Below are 13,811 nucleotides of genomic sequence, written 5' to 3' on the forward strand. Positions count from 1 at the left end.
CCTTCCTCCAAAGGTGGCTGCCAAATTACAACTTTTCTGCCAATTTAAGGACATTGCTCCTGTGATAACAACATATGTAAAGTGATTTAATATTTAGCTTAAACATTTCATTACAAAAATCCTAAGAAGATTTATGATTTATGTCTTTTTTTTTGATTAAAATTAACTTAATTATTTAGTTTATTGAGATTTTAGAACCATTTGGCAACTCTGGTTTCTCCTCTCTAATTGGAACTTTCAATTTTGGTAAAGGAGAATAAGAAAGAGGGGAGAGAGAAAGAAATAGAATGAGGAAAAAGTAGATAGACAGACACAGATCTTAAATTTTATTTAAATATATCCTTACCTATCTTTTTAAGTGATAAATTTTAGTGTAAATTTGTGATATTTATAGTTTATATTATTGTTTATTTATAGTTGTGTAAAAATAGCTGTATTTTGGCTTTTATGTGTTATTGTTTTTTGAGTTTAAGGAACCATGAAGACAAGTGAGGCGAATAGAAAGAGAAATCTTGTTTAAAAACATTTAGTTTCTTCTTTGAATCATGTTATATAGTTACATTTTTGATGCAAATAAAGAGATATTTATGATTATTAAATGTTTAATAATTAATTAAAATGGATGTATTTTAGATCTAAAATGTAGAAGGAATGTACAACCAAACCCGTACGTACGAACTTCTACGTACGAGATGTGTTTATCTACTACAACAATTTAACTTGAAAACATAATTAAACAAAAGTGATTATTTATATATGAAAAGAAGTACATTATATTTAATAACAACGAAGTGATACTTTATATCTGTGACTATTTATCTCTAAATTTACTGCCGTTATAAAAATACCAAGAAAAAAATCAAAGCATTTTGACATCAGTGAATATTTTTTTTTGCATTTATGTTCAGTATCTCAGGAAAGGTTATTCTGCTTTAAACTTTAATAGTTGTTACATAAATAAGTTTTTATTATCTTACTTAACAGAAGAGGGAATAGACAATATACGAAATGATTCTAAAATAGCATTTAGGGGGCAGATAAAAAGATTAATTTTTCTTACTACGAAGCGTTTCCTCCCAAAATCACGAAATTACCAAATATATTTTCGAATTATTTCAGTTGTTAGTTGAAGCTGATTAGGTATTAAAGCCATGCATCAAAAAGAATAGTTTCACTAATGGGGGTATCTTTTTACATGATTATAAACCAAGCACATAGGCGATATTAACTATAAAGTACCATTTGCTTACTGTACTTTAAATTTTTAATAGATATCAAGTTATTTTGCCTTAATTTTCCACACTATTTAAACTAAAATTTGTAATTTTAGTTTGTTACATCTAAATATTTGAGGTTTTTTTTTATTCTAAAAACTGAAAAGGAAATGTTAGGAACAGAGAGGAAACGTGTTGGAAACCATAAAACAACTCCATTTCTAAAACCATTTCTTTTTGTTCTATTAGGTAATCTAAAATTCCTAATGTTCAATGAAACTCGGCTTTAAAATCCATAATTGCACAGACTTTGAATCGTCCTTTACGGATTTAGATGTTGGATTTTGATTGCCATCTATCATATTTTCTATGAAATAATGATTGTAATTTAATAGAATAACTTTATTAAACAGTAAACCATGGACCATAAGATGAAGGAAAAAATCCCACACAGATTGAGTCCACATTTTGTGTCCTCAGGTTTGAGTTTTTTTCATTAATTGTTTTGTTTGAGTTGATATGCCCCTAGGTATTTTCAAGCACACACGAAAGTCGTTCGAACCAGGGAGGGAGTTGTTAAGGGGGGGGGGGGTTAATGCAACCATCTCGTAATCAATGTATAAATGGCACTTAAAATTCGAATTTCGATCTGAAATTTTGCATGAGTAATCCTTGGTAGGTCTATTTTCCCTAAATTGAACAAAAAGTTGGAAAAGTAATGGCTAACGGCTGGCGGCTCAGCCGTTTAGCCATTTTTTGGCCTATTTTCAAAGCAAATCATCACGAAACCTATCTCCACATAATATTCTTCGCTGCTCCAAAACTTTTTCAAACGGTTCTAGCCGGTAGTTACTGGTACTAGAAATCAAAAATATTTTTTATTTGTATCATTTCACATGATTTAAAGCAAAAATATGTTTCAAAAAGTTGATTCCTACGTAATTTATGACAGATTTGCCCTAAAAATAGCCAAAAAACGGCTAAACGGCTGAGCCGTTAGCTGTTACTTTTTCAACTTTTTGTTTGATTTAGGGAAAATAGACCTACCAAGGATCACTCATGCAAAATTTCAGATCAAAATTCAAATTCTAAGTGCCATTTATACATTGATTACGAGATGGTTGCATTAAACCCCCCCCCCCCCCTTACACATGTGTCAAAGTTTTATGATAACGGTTTCTTATTTGTTTGATCTACAATTTCAGGGACTCATTAAGTTGAGTGTCCAAACGTTTTAACCACTAACTAATTTCAAACTTTGTGTATCATCATTGGTGATATACATCAATTTATCTCATTGTCTTATCCCTTTAAATCCCCCAGTTCGACCCACATCCTTAAGACTTTGTATTAAATAAAAAAATTGGTTGATTGATAGCTTAGCCATAGTTTCATAGTGTTTTGTCCTAAGTTGTCAAAGAGTAGGTTTGACACTTTTTTATAGCCAGTAGGGTCAGCTCAACGTCCATGATTGAGCATATTATTACTTGTCCCGCTATATCATGAGAGCTACTCATTATTACCTCAACGTCGCCGAGTATGACAGGTGTTCCAAGTCGACGTAATGAATGAAAAAACAGAAGCTTTGGATAAGTGCTGTACTTAAAGAAAAACTATCTTTGCATAAAAAAATTCGTTCTTTTCAACCATTCGTATTAGTTTTACGTAGGTTCTATTTAAATTACTTTTAAAAAAATAATTGAATGTTTCGCTTCTATGAATGCTTATTATTCTATTGATTTAAATTAAGGTCAATGAAAAAAAAACAAGGGTGATAATATCTGTTTTTATCATATTATATCTATTATCTAAAGAAAATACGGGTATAGCCCCTTTCGTGGCAACGCACCTTAACGGGCGATTCTTCGTATTTTTTACAGTAGCTTTTTTCCTATTTCTAGCCCCTTTGGGGGGCTTTAACCCTGCGGGGCCAATTGCCTAACCTCCTGGGGTAATCACCTAACCCAATATAACCTAACCTAAAATAACCTCTAAAAAGCCATTTTAAAAATACGACGAATCGCCCCTTAAGTGGCGTTGCCACGAAAGAGATTATTTCCGAAAATACCACAAAAATACTAAAAAGTTTTAATATAATTGCATAAAAGCAAGTTTAATTTTAAAAGTACGATCCGGGGAATCAATACAAATATAATTAACCCTAATTACAGAGCCGCTACGTCTCCAAAAATGCGGGACGAATTTAAATGTGAAGGATGCTATTTTTCCCCCACTTACTAGATTTTACTTGATTGTAAATACCAATGATTCTGTGGACCGTAACAACGAACTTTAGCGACATTACATTGCATTATATTTATAAGTGGTCCGGAAATTTAATAGGTCTCATAAATTCATTCATGCTCTGCTCAGGCTATTAAAGTTAATCATATGTTGGTTAGCATTGGAAACTTTTTGTCTATATTGAAATTAATAAGATATTTTATGATTCAACAAAATTTATGTTTAATAGTGTTTTCACAAATGAAATGGAAAGCCAACCACCCCCTCTATCATTTTTGAAGATAGAAAAACCACGTTTCCAGCCCCTTCTACTAGCCCTAAGTGTGATGCTATCCCTATGAACTAGTCTATCTCTTATTTACCTAAAGCTTAATTTTGTTCCATTGGCGATATGAGGAAAACTGCCTCTGTATAATTATATCTATGAAAAATTTGACCAATCATAGAAGTACGTGCTGTCGTAAAAATATATTTAGATTTTAGATACCTAGCAAACATTTTCTATAATTGATCCTAGGTATCTTGATAAAGTAGCAATGACAGTTTTTTTTAGCATTAACGTCTTTACTTACCATACCTTAACCTTTACACATTTATTGATTTGTGAATATATCTAACGTTTAACATTCTTATGTAAAACGAAAAATGCTTCAAAACTCTATTTATACTGACATGAGATTCTACTTATTAACTAACAATTTTTTTCTTCCTTCATCTATCTTTAAATAATATTTTGCTGTGAAAGAAAAAATATATATTGACTGATATTAGCTTTCGTGTATGATATTAGGTGTGCCTCTAGAATTATGAGCTTCTTTATTCGTAGAGTTATGTAAGGGCTGAAAAATAGCTATAACTATCCCCCCAAAGACTAGTATCTAAAAATAAGATAACCAACAGCCTGGGGGGGACCTAAGTATGCTTCCCTAAAAGGGAAATCTCAATGATTTTTAATGGTGATAGAAATCTCAAGCTATAGACATAAAAAAGCCTAAAGTTTTGTTACTTTGTAGATGAAGGTCCCGAGACGGGAGAGGACAGTGAGGATGATCTAGTCACCAGTTATCTACCCAATGATTCAAGGTATGGACTCATACACCAGAGGTAAGCTTTAAGGAAAAAACCATGTTATAAAAAAAATATTTAAATTATAACTTTGATGTTATTTATGCAATAAATAGGGATAATCTATCTATATATCTTAGATTATCTAAAAATATAATATTAATATCTAACTACTTAATAATAAGAGACACTTTTTTTAAAGGATTTTTAACTTTCAAGTGTTTTTCTGTCATCTGAATACTTAATTCTGGCGATAGTTGCATAAATACTGCCATCTTAGTTAATTAGGTGGTTTTCTTGTTTGTGCTATGAGCACCTGTAGATATGTATAAAATAGCGACAGGTGTCCAACTTTTAAACAATGTTCTGATTTATTATATTTCTTTCAGGGGATTCGACCAGTGTGGTGATAGAATGTACGAGAAGAACGACATTCCCGCCATCAACATCACCCTGCACTCCCCGAACGCGAACCGCGTGCTGGAGGCGGAGATCTGCCAGCTGGCCGACATTCAGGACAACATACAGCGCATGCGCGAGGGAGACATCCTTGAGCATCAAAATATAGATTCCAGGTAGGGTTAAGAAAGGTTCTCTTGAGCACAGCATGGTTTTAATTTTATCTTATGGGGCTGCTTTAGTCACGTATATATTAGTAGGTATCTTAAGAGATATGGCAATGAATGATAAATTGATGTATACCCCCAATTATGACAATTAATACAATTTCACTTTCTTTCTGTGTAGGTATTAAAGTTTTTGGAGGAACAGTTTGAACAATTCTAGTTTTAATTAAGATATATACAAAGAACATAGTTCAAAACTTTGGTAGAAACCTAAAATAATTTATAGTCCAATGTCCCAGCCTTTCCTGGAGATAAGCCACAGTGCCTTCGAAGGTGCTTTGACTTTAGTGTCAGAACCTAAATTGGGACATAGTGCATTTCATTACCCTAGGTTAGGTAACTTCATTTCACTTTTCAATAAAATCTATAATGCAGCGGTTTTTGAGAAAATTAAATTTGAAAATTTCAAGTTCAATTTTCACCCACTAGGAGTTACCGCATAATCATGACAAGAAAAGCAAAGATTATTTATTTAAATTTTAAACAACTTTGCTTTTATAAAGTTCTTCATAAAATCACTCCTGAAGTGAGTTAATTAATGGCCATTTTTATCAATTGCTTTGCTAAAGTCACGGAAATTCAGCCTTAAATAAATCATATATAGAGAGGTTTTATGACTGACTGTATAAAAGCAAAGTTGTTCAAAATTTTAAATAAATAATCTTTGCTTTTCTTGTCATGATTATGCGGTAACTCCTAGTGGGTGAAAATTGAACTTGAAATTTTTAAATCTAATTTTCTTAAAAACCGCTGCATTTTAGATTTTATTGAAAAGTGAAATGAAGTTACCTAACCTAGGGTAATGAAATGCACTATGTCCCAATTTAGGTTCTGACACTAAAGTCAAAGCACCTTCGAAGGCACTGTGAAGCTTGATTTGAACCTTGTTTTAAAGGTTAAGTTTTAGCAGAAATTGTTATACTTAAAGTATATTAACTATTAGGCTAAATTATAAGTGATTATACCAAAAGTTATTTTTTAAGAGTAAGGGTAAGAGTACCCAAAATTATACTTTCTTATTCGTTGGCTTAAAAACTTTGGATACCTTTATGGATTTTGATTGGTTAGTTCCAAGCTAGTCTTAAATTTTTGCTGTCATCTTTGGAGATTATCATTGTACAATAAATAAATTAATCGTCCATTATCGATCCTGTCTTATTTGTAGACTATCTACCTCGTGTCCTTCCCTGGCTGTGGAGGCTGTTAAACGAAAGAAAACAAGGAACACCCAACAACGATACAGACGCAGATCTGATAGAAATAGAAGGTATTAGTTTTAGTAAGACAAAATACTAGAATGTAGGTCAATATGAAACGAATTAGGTATCCTTGTTTAAATGGGGAGGTTGGATTCTTCAATTTCTAAGACTTAGACGCAGAAAGAGTAACTGCAAAACATTGTATTTCTGTGATTTCGTTGCATACAAAAAGTGTAGAATGTTATAATAGGAAGATAGTGAAAGTATCAAGGAAAATCCCTTTGCTGAGGTCCTTTGTTGAACATTCGACTACCTCCTTTAAAGGTACAAAAGTCACGCGTAACTCGAAAAATTTTTCGTTAATAGATGCTTCATTTGTACGGAAATAAAACTGTTGTAAATGTTTCTTTAACAATGTTATTTTTAATGTTTTCTAGATATTTGAATTTTTAATGTCGTTTAACTTATACTTTTTTAAAGTCCATCGATGTCAACGGGAGACAGCGATGAAGACATGGACCGTGATAATAACGGCAGCGGCGGCGGTCGACATGCCAGCGCAACAAACGCCAACTTAAAGTCTGCCTCCATGCAACACCACACCACACAGCTGCAAGACGATTCGCCCAACAGTGTCAGTGGCTATTATGGCGGCGGCGGCGGTTCAATGGATACACCGGACGGAGGCAGCGGAGGGCATCAAAGCCGCCATCCGGGTCGGGATCGGTCAAGCTCATTGCGGCCTTCTTTATACAGTAGTTCGCCAATGTCTGGCGGTGGGATAATTGGCGTGGGCGGAAATATGGTTGGCGGCGTGAGCACAGGCGGTATAACAAGCCAGCACATCTCTTTGGAGGCGGTCAACTCTATGGCAAAGTCTGTGTCCACCCCTCACATCCCGCGAATGGAGAATGGCATGTCCGGGGTGACGGGGGGTGGTAGGGAGGAGTACTTAGTCAACACATTCGGAAAATCTCCGTAAGTATCTTCTTTTATTATTTTGCGATGAACAAATGTGTGTCTTGGTTAATCTTTCTAAAGGCAGACATTTTTTTTTTGTTGAAAAAGAAAGGGCTTATGTATCATAACGCCATCCCTATGATAACACGAAAAAAATTCTGCCTTTTGGGGCTTTACACTTTAAAAAATTTGGGGTTGACCTTCGTATATATTATAAGACTTGGCAATAAGAAATCAAATGCTATTGAAATTATTTTATTGCATTTCATTACCTTCATAAGATTTTGATTTTAGGCGTAGACGAAGAACTCCCGAACCAACACATGTTTTTATACAAAAGTTAATAGCAGAACACGGGTAAGTGTTTTAACTTGGACTAGGATAGATACATCTAAAAGAAAACAATCTTTTGGTACATTTTACAGTTTTATACTTATTTTAGAGCAAATCCAATGTTTTGTTTGTAATTAGAAACGTATTGGTTAAAATATGTATTATCCGTCTAGTTATTTTATTTTAACATTTGATTTGTTACTTATTTAGATCGTATGTATACTTGTAACTTGTAAGTAGCAGCTCTACTCTATTATATACTTAGCGCGTCCGTCGTTCGTTTGTCCAGCTATGTTTTAGGAAAAGTGATTTTCTCTGCTGCTATTCAAGACAGGCAGCTGAAAATTTATGTTAACATTCCAGTCAATTAGCATTGCCTCACTTCTTCCTTCAGATTATCTACAAGGCTCTAGGGGATATCAAAATCCTATATGAGAAAAATTTGATTTACTCATCTGCTACCTATTATAGACAAGTCACTATATGAGTCACATTGTCCATCGGATTCTACACATTTTTCTCAAATGTAATCAAGATAAAATGTTGAAATTATATCAATGACCCTGGCAGCTACACCAGAAGAGTCCTACTGTGCTGGAAAGGTCCCAGGGTAGATGCCAGACTGAATTCTGGTCACTTCCCCCCAGTCCAGGGGGTTTGGGTGGGGCTAACAATCCCTCCCTAGAAAAAACCTGCTTATGTTCAACCCGCACAAAGTAATGACCAATTTAACTTTGGGCTCGGGAACGAAGTAGAGGTTGGAAACAACAATATGATGTTTGGCTGGGAAACCGCTAACGGACCAGTCAGGCGGATGATTCTGAATTCCCGCAGACCAGCAAAAATTTGCACCTGGAATGTTCGGACAATGTTTCAGTCAGGCCAGACAGAAAACATTTGCCGAGAAATGCTAAAAGCCAAGGTTGACATCCTGGCTATCACCGAATCAAGGTGGACAAACAATGGAGAGTTTAAACATCATTCTGGCTTGAAAATACTATACTCAGGTCATATGAATGAGGATCTAGGCCATAATCAAGGGGTGGCTCTTATGCTGACCAAGCAAGCAGAGCAGGCCATGATCAGTTGGCAACCCCATGGTCCTAGAATTATGGAGGCTTATTTCAAATCCTCAGTTAAAAACATCAAACTGAGAATTATAGTAGCATATGCTTCTACAGAACAAGCAAATACAGAGGTCAAAAACGAATTTTATGACCAGCTTGACTCTGTATTTAAAAATGGTCATAAAGAAAAGGATCTGACCATGCTCCTAGGAGATTTCAATGCTCAAGTGGGGAGTAATAATGAGAATTTAGAAGAAGTTATGGGCAGATATGGCCTAGGCTTAAGTAATGGCAAGGAAAATGACAATGGTGATAGACTGTAAGTTTTTGTACTGAAAACAAACTTGTCATTGGTGGAACCATCTTTAAACACAAAAAGATTCATACTGCCACCTGGAGATCACCAGATCAAAGAACCTTTAACCAGATAGACCACATATGTATATCTAGACGCTTTAAAGGCTCTCTCCTTGATGTCAGGGTTGAAAGAGGACCTGATGTTAATTCAGACCATTATCTTCTATTTTCTAAAGTTCGGCTTAGATTTAAAAAGCAGGACACAAAGCCTAACCCCAGGAAGAAATATAATTTAACAACCCTCCAAAACTCTGAAAAGTTGCAAGAGTTTAAGCTCACTCTAAAGAATAGATTTGAGTTGCTGACTCTTCAAGAGGAAGATGGAGTGGAAGATATTTGGCAAGGTATCAAAAAAGTTTATAATGATACCAGCCAAGAAAAATTAGGTTTCAAAAAGGCTAACCAAAAGCCGTGGATCACTCAAAGATCCATTGATCTCATGGATCAAAGAAGAGAGGTAAGACAAAAGACACTCTCTAGAAACTCTCCAGAAGATAAAGACCTGTATAAGAGGCTCAGCAGGGAAATCCAAAAAAGTGTCAGAATTGACAAAAAAGAACACTTGGAAAACCTTGCCTTGCAAGCAGAAAATGCTGCTAATCAAAATAGAATGAAAGATGTCTATGAGATTACTAAGAGCATTGCAGGCAAAGTACACAAATCAGGATCACACATCAGGGACAAGGATGGTTCACTCCTTAAAACTGATGAGGATATTCTAAATAGATGGGCAGAACATTTCACTGAACTGCTGAATCTTCCAGTTCCAGAGGAAGAAACTGAGATTCCACCCTCAGATGCACTTGACATTGACTGTCGAGCGCCAAATCTATTGGAAATCAAAGAGGCCATTAAAAGTTTGAAAAATAACAAGGCCGCAGGACCTGATAACATGCTAGCTGAGGTCATGAAAGCAGACCTAGATACATCTGCTGAGGCATTCTTACCTTTGATCACTAAGATATGGAATGATGAGTTATGCCCAGAGGACTGGAAAAATGGACATATCTCAATACTGGCCAAAAAAGGAGACTTGACCCAATGTGGAAACTACAGAGGGATAATGCTTCTTTCAGTACCTGGCCGTATCCTTAGTAAGATTCTTCTTAATAGAATAAAGAAGAAGGTTAATGAAAAGCTAAGACCTAATCAGGCTGGATTTAAACCTAGCCGTTCCACTATTGATCAGATAACCTCTCTAAGAATCATCATAGAGCAATCCAAGGAATGGAACTCTGAGCTTTTTGTAAACTTTATTGACTACAAAAAAGCATTTGATTCTTTAGACAGGAAATCACTCTGGAAAATCTGCCGACACTATGGCATTCCAGAAAAGATAATCAATATCATTAAAGCTATCTATCATAAAGGAGGTGGAAATGTTATGTATAAAGGTAAACTATCAACCTTTTTTGAGATTGTAACAGGTGTCAGACAAGGATGCCTTCTCTCTCCCTTCCTTTTCCTCCTTGCCATTGACTGGATCATGAAGAACTGTGAAAGCAATGATGGCATTCGCTGGCAGTTATTTGGCAATCCCAAATATTTGGGAGATCTGGACTTTGCTGATGATATTGCTTTGTTAACAAGCAATAGAAGTCAAATGCAAAGAAGGACTAACATGATAGCTGAAACTTCCAAGAAAGTTGGACTTGAAATAAATGTTCCAAAAACTAAAATACTCAGATTAAATGCAAACTCCCAAGAACCAATAACTATTGGAAACCAAATTCTTGAGGATGTTAACTGCTTTGAGTATCTTGGAAGTAAAATTGATGAAGCTGGAGGCACTTTGACAGATGTTAAAGCTAGAATTAACAAATCTAGAACAGCCTTTGCCAGCTTGAACAAAATTTGGAATTCCAACAACATCTCCATAAAGACCAAGTTAAGACTTTTCAAGTCAAATGTTCTGTCTGTTTTGCTTTATGGGGCCGAAACTTGGTTTCTAAACACAGCAGTGGTCTCCAAGCTTCAGACATATGTCAACAAATGTCTTAGGAGAAACCACAAGATCTTTTGGCCAAACAAGATCACAAATGCTGAGCTTTTAGAGCGCAGTGATATGTCAGACATCAAACTGACAATAAAACAGAGAAAATGGAGATGGTTGGGGCACACTCTAAGGAAAGGGCATGATGATTTAACCTATCAAGCCTTGACTTGGGACCCCTTCACAGGAAAAAGGAAACCAGGTAGACCAAAAACAACCTGGAGGAGGGAATTCCTTGAAGAACTGAGTAAAAAGAATTTTTCATCTTTCAGTGAAGCCTCTACTGAGGCCCAATTCAAAGATAAATGGAGAACCATTGTGCGTGGCCTATGCTCTGGAAAGAAGAGATAAATGGCGATGATGATGATATGAAGATTCGTAAGACCCAGGGGCCTTGATACAGCAAATTAGTTCCATTTGAAATTGATGAAAATTAGGATATTTATGTGGCGTAATGTTGGCGTAAAACTTGGTTAGTGCTGTAACTAAAGGGAAGTGGGTTGAGTGGGAATTGTTCGTCAGAATCCTGGTCTCTTGTCCTTGCGTACGACCACTCACAATCAGCATAGTTACTTATGTAGTCCATATATCTGTTTTATTTCCGTTATTTCCTTCCATTTGATTAGCTGTTCTTACTTTTACATTTAAAATCTTCGCTACCTATGAATGTTATCATCCTTGTTTATGTGTAAAATGTAAACATAACTGCTTTGTATCATTTTCCTATCAACTTGCATATTAAATAGGTATGTGTGTGTGTGTATAAGTGTTAACCTTATCAAGTCATCTCACATATCTCAATTATATCTATCTATCTTTTCCCATGGATATGGGGGATTTAAGTTATATTTTTTTTTAAATATATTATCATCTTCCTTATTAACAATAATCAAATGCTTTTGTACATTACTACATTTTGTATCAATCACAAATAATTTAAATTGGGTTTCCCTTTTCTGTCTTTTCTCTCTCTCTTTTTTCTATTCTTTTTATCTCTCTCTATATTTTTCTTTTTTTGTGATGTATGTATTAGTTTGTATATAATATCTGATGTATTTACATTATCTGTGTGAAATTTAAAAAGGTTTGCAAATATTGTTGTATATTTATTTCAAATTCAAATTGTTTACATAGGAGAAATAATGTTCAGTGTATTTTAAACATTGCTGCTAAAATTATCTTAGTATTAAAGATCTCATTTGTTAAAGTATTTAAGGTAAACTTATCTTATCTGTGGGTTCGCACCTAGCCTCAAGGAGCGTTGCTCCAGGAATTTTATCCCCTCCTATATTTATACAGACAGATATATATTTATATATTTTCTAATGGTTTTACAGAGATTTGACAGCGGAAACGGATATGAAGAATTAAAGACTTAATTATTTTTTATTAACATACATTTACTAATAATAACTTTTCTCTTATTCATTTGAATCCGGTGGATAGGAACCGGTTCTCATCCATACGAAAAAACTATGTCTAGCATCGTATTATATCCAGTTTTCTACGAATATAGAAATGTACAATCATAAGATTAAAACCAGTTTTTTTAGGCGGTGCCTCCGGCACCTCGGGGCTAAAAAAACTAGTTTTAATTTTATAATTGTACATTCTATATCCGCGGAAAGCCGTTTATAATACGATACGAGAAATAACTATTATTTTCACAAAGTGTATTAAATAGAAGTATCTAAGGTTTCAAATAAGTAACTATTTCGCAATAGTCAGGAACAAAGGGAAAGTGATTCTGACAAACAAAGTGAAAATTTCCCCACAACCCTCTTCCCTTACATCTCCACTTTCTTATCTACTTCCCTTCAGTTACATAAAAAAAAGTTTTACGCCAACTGTACGCCATCAAAATATTTAATTTTTAGGCAATTTCAAATGGGATTAATTGACCGAATCACAGCCCCTTGCAATAGCAAGCAAAGATTTCAGTATTTGTACAAAAGCTTCGTTTTTCTTAATATAATTATAATATTTTGATATTACACTTGATTTAATTTAAATATTGAAAGAAATTTTTTTAACGAGAATACGCCCCTTTTATATTGAAATAACATCTGTTTATGTAGTGTAACATATTATATTTTATATTAATAATTTAACAAGGGTGACAACGTGCATAAAAGCTTTGCTCGAATATTTTTTTTAAAAAACCTTAATATTTTACTTGTTTTGGAATATTACAGTTATTTTTAAAGTTACAAATGGTCGAATCATAGACGTAATTTTTTTATTTTTTGTTATTATTGAAGTTTTAAGGGGAGGGTTTTACATGATTTTTGTGATATATTAGACGTCGTTTTTCGAATTAGATATCAGAATATAAGAGATTTCAACGCTTTAATTTACATATAATGTTTCAGTTGGTCTAAACAGGGTGGCAGCGGTACCGACTCCGAAACCGAAGGTGATGACGTTGCCGCAGCCAACATCAACTACGCGGCGGCGGCAGCTGCAGCACAACGAGCGGCTGCGGCCCAACAACATCACCTACAACAACAACATATTTCCCCACAGCTGACTCTTGCGGAGTTTTTACAAAAGTAAGTCAAATTTTGATAATGTTGATACAGGGATGGGATAATATAAGATAAATTAACTCCTTGGTGCACAAGGCCAGGATAATATCAATCTGTGATTGTTATCTTTTATTTGAAAAACTATGCCAATAATTTGACAAAGTTTTTTATGTCGTTTAATACATATTGGAAATGTGATTAACAGTTATTTTTACTTTTAACTGG

At 34.4% G+C, this 13,811-nt stretch overlaps 1 protein-coding gene across 4 annotated transcripts in view; it reads left to right on the top strand.

Moving 5' to 3' along the window:
- The first annotated feature begins 775 nt into the window (after positions 1 to 775).
- cyst (rho guanine nucleotide exchange factor 18 cysts) overlaps positions 776 to 13,811 on the top strand; it is a 39,360-nt gene continuing 26,324 nt past the window's right edge. For 2 of the 4 annotated variants that reach the window (XM_080149193.1, XM_080149213.1), the window contains exons 1-8: positions 776 to 913; positions 1,625 to 1,694; positions 4,472 to 4,562; positions 4,913 to 5,098; positions 6,315 to 6,416; positions 6,829 to 7,326; positions 7,603 to 7,665; positions 13,431 to 13,610. In XM_080149193.1, coding sequence (XP_080005319.1) covers positions 1,634 to 1,694; positions 4,472 to 4,562; positions 4,913 to 5,098; positions 6,315 to 6,416; positions 6,829 to 7,326; positions 7,603 to 7,665; positions 13,431 to 13,610 — 1,181 coding nt within the window. In that variant the 5' untranslated portion in view covers positions 776 to 913; positions 1,625 to 1,633. The remainder of the gene's footprint in view (positions 914 to 1,624; positions 1,695 to 4,471; positions 4,563 to 4,912; positions 5,099 to 6,314; positions 6,417 to 6,828; positions 7,327 to 7,602; positions 7,666 to 13,430; positions 13,611 to 13,811) is intronic. The other 2 variants (XM_080149204.1, XM_080149218.1) reach the window with 1 other exon arrangement.

Source organism: Acartia tonsa, chromosome 2 (assembly GCF_053477335.1).
Source record: "Acartia tonsa isolate MP-2025a chromosome 2, ASM5347733v1, whole genome shotgun sequence".
Taxonomy (NCBI): Eukaryota; Metazoa; Arthropoda; class Copepoda; order Calanoida; family Acartiidae; genus Acartia; species Acartia tonsa.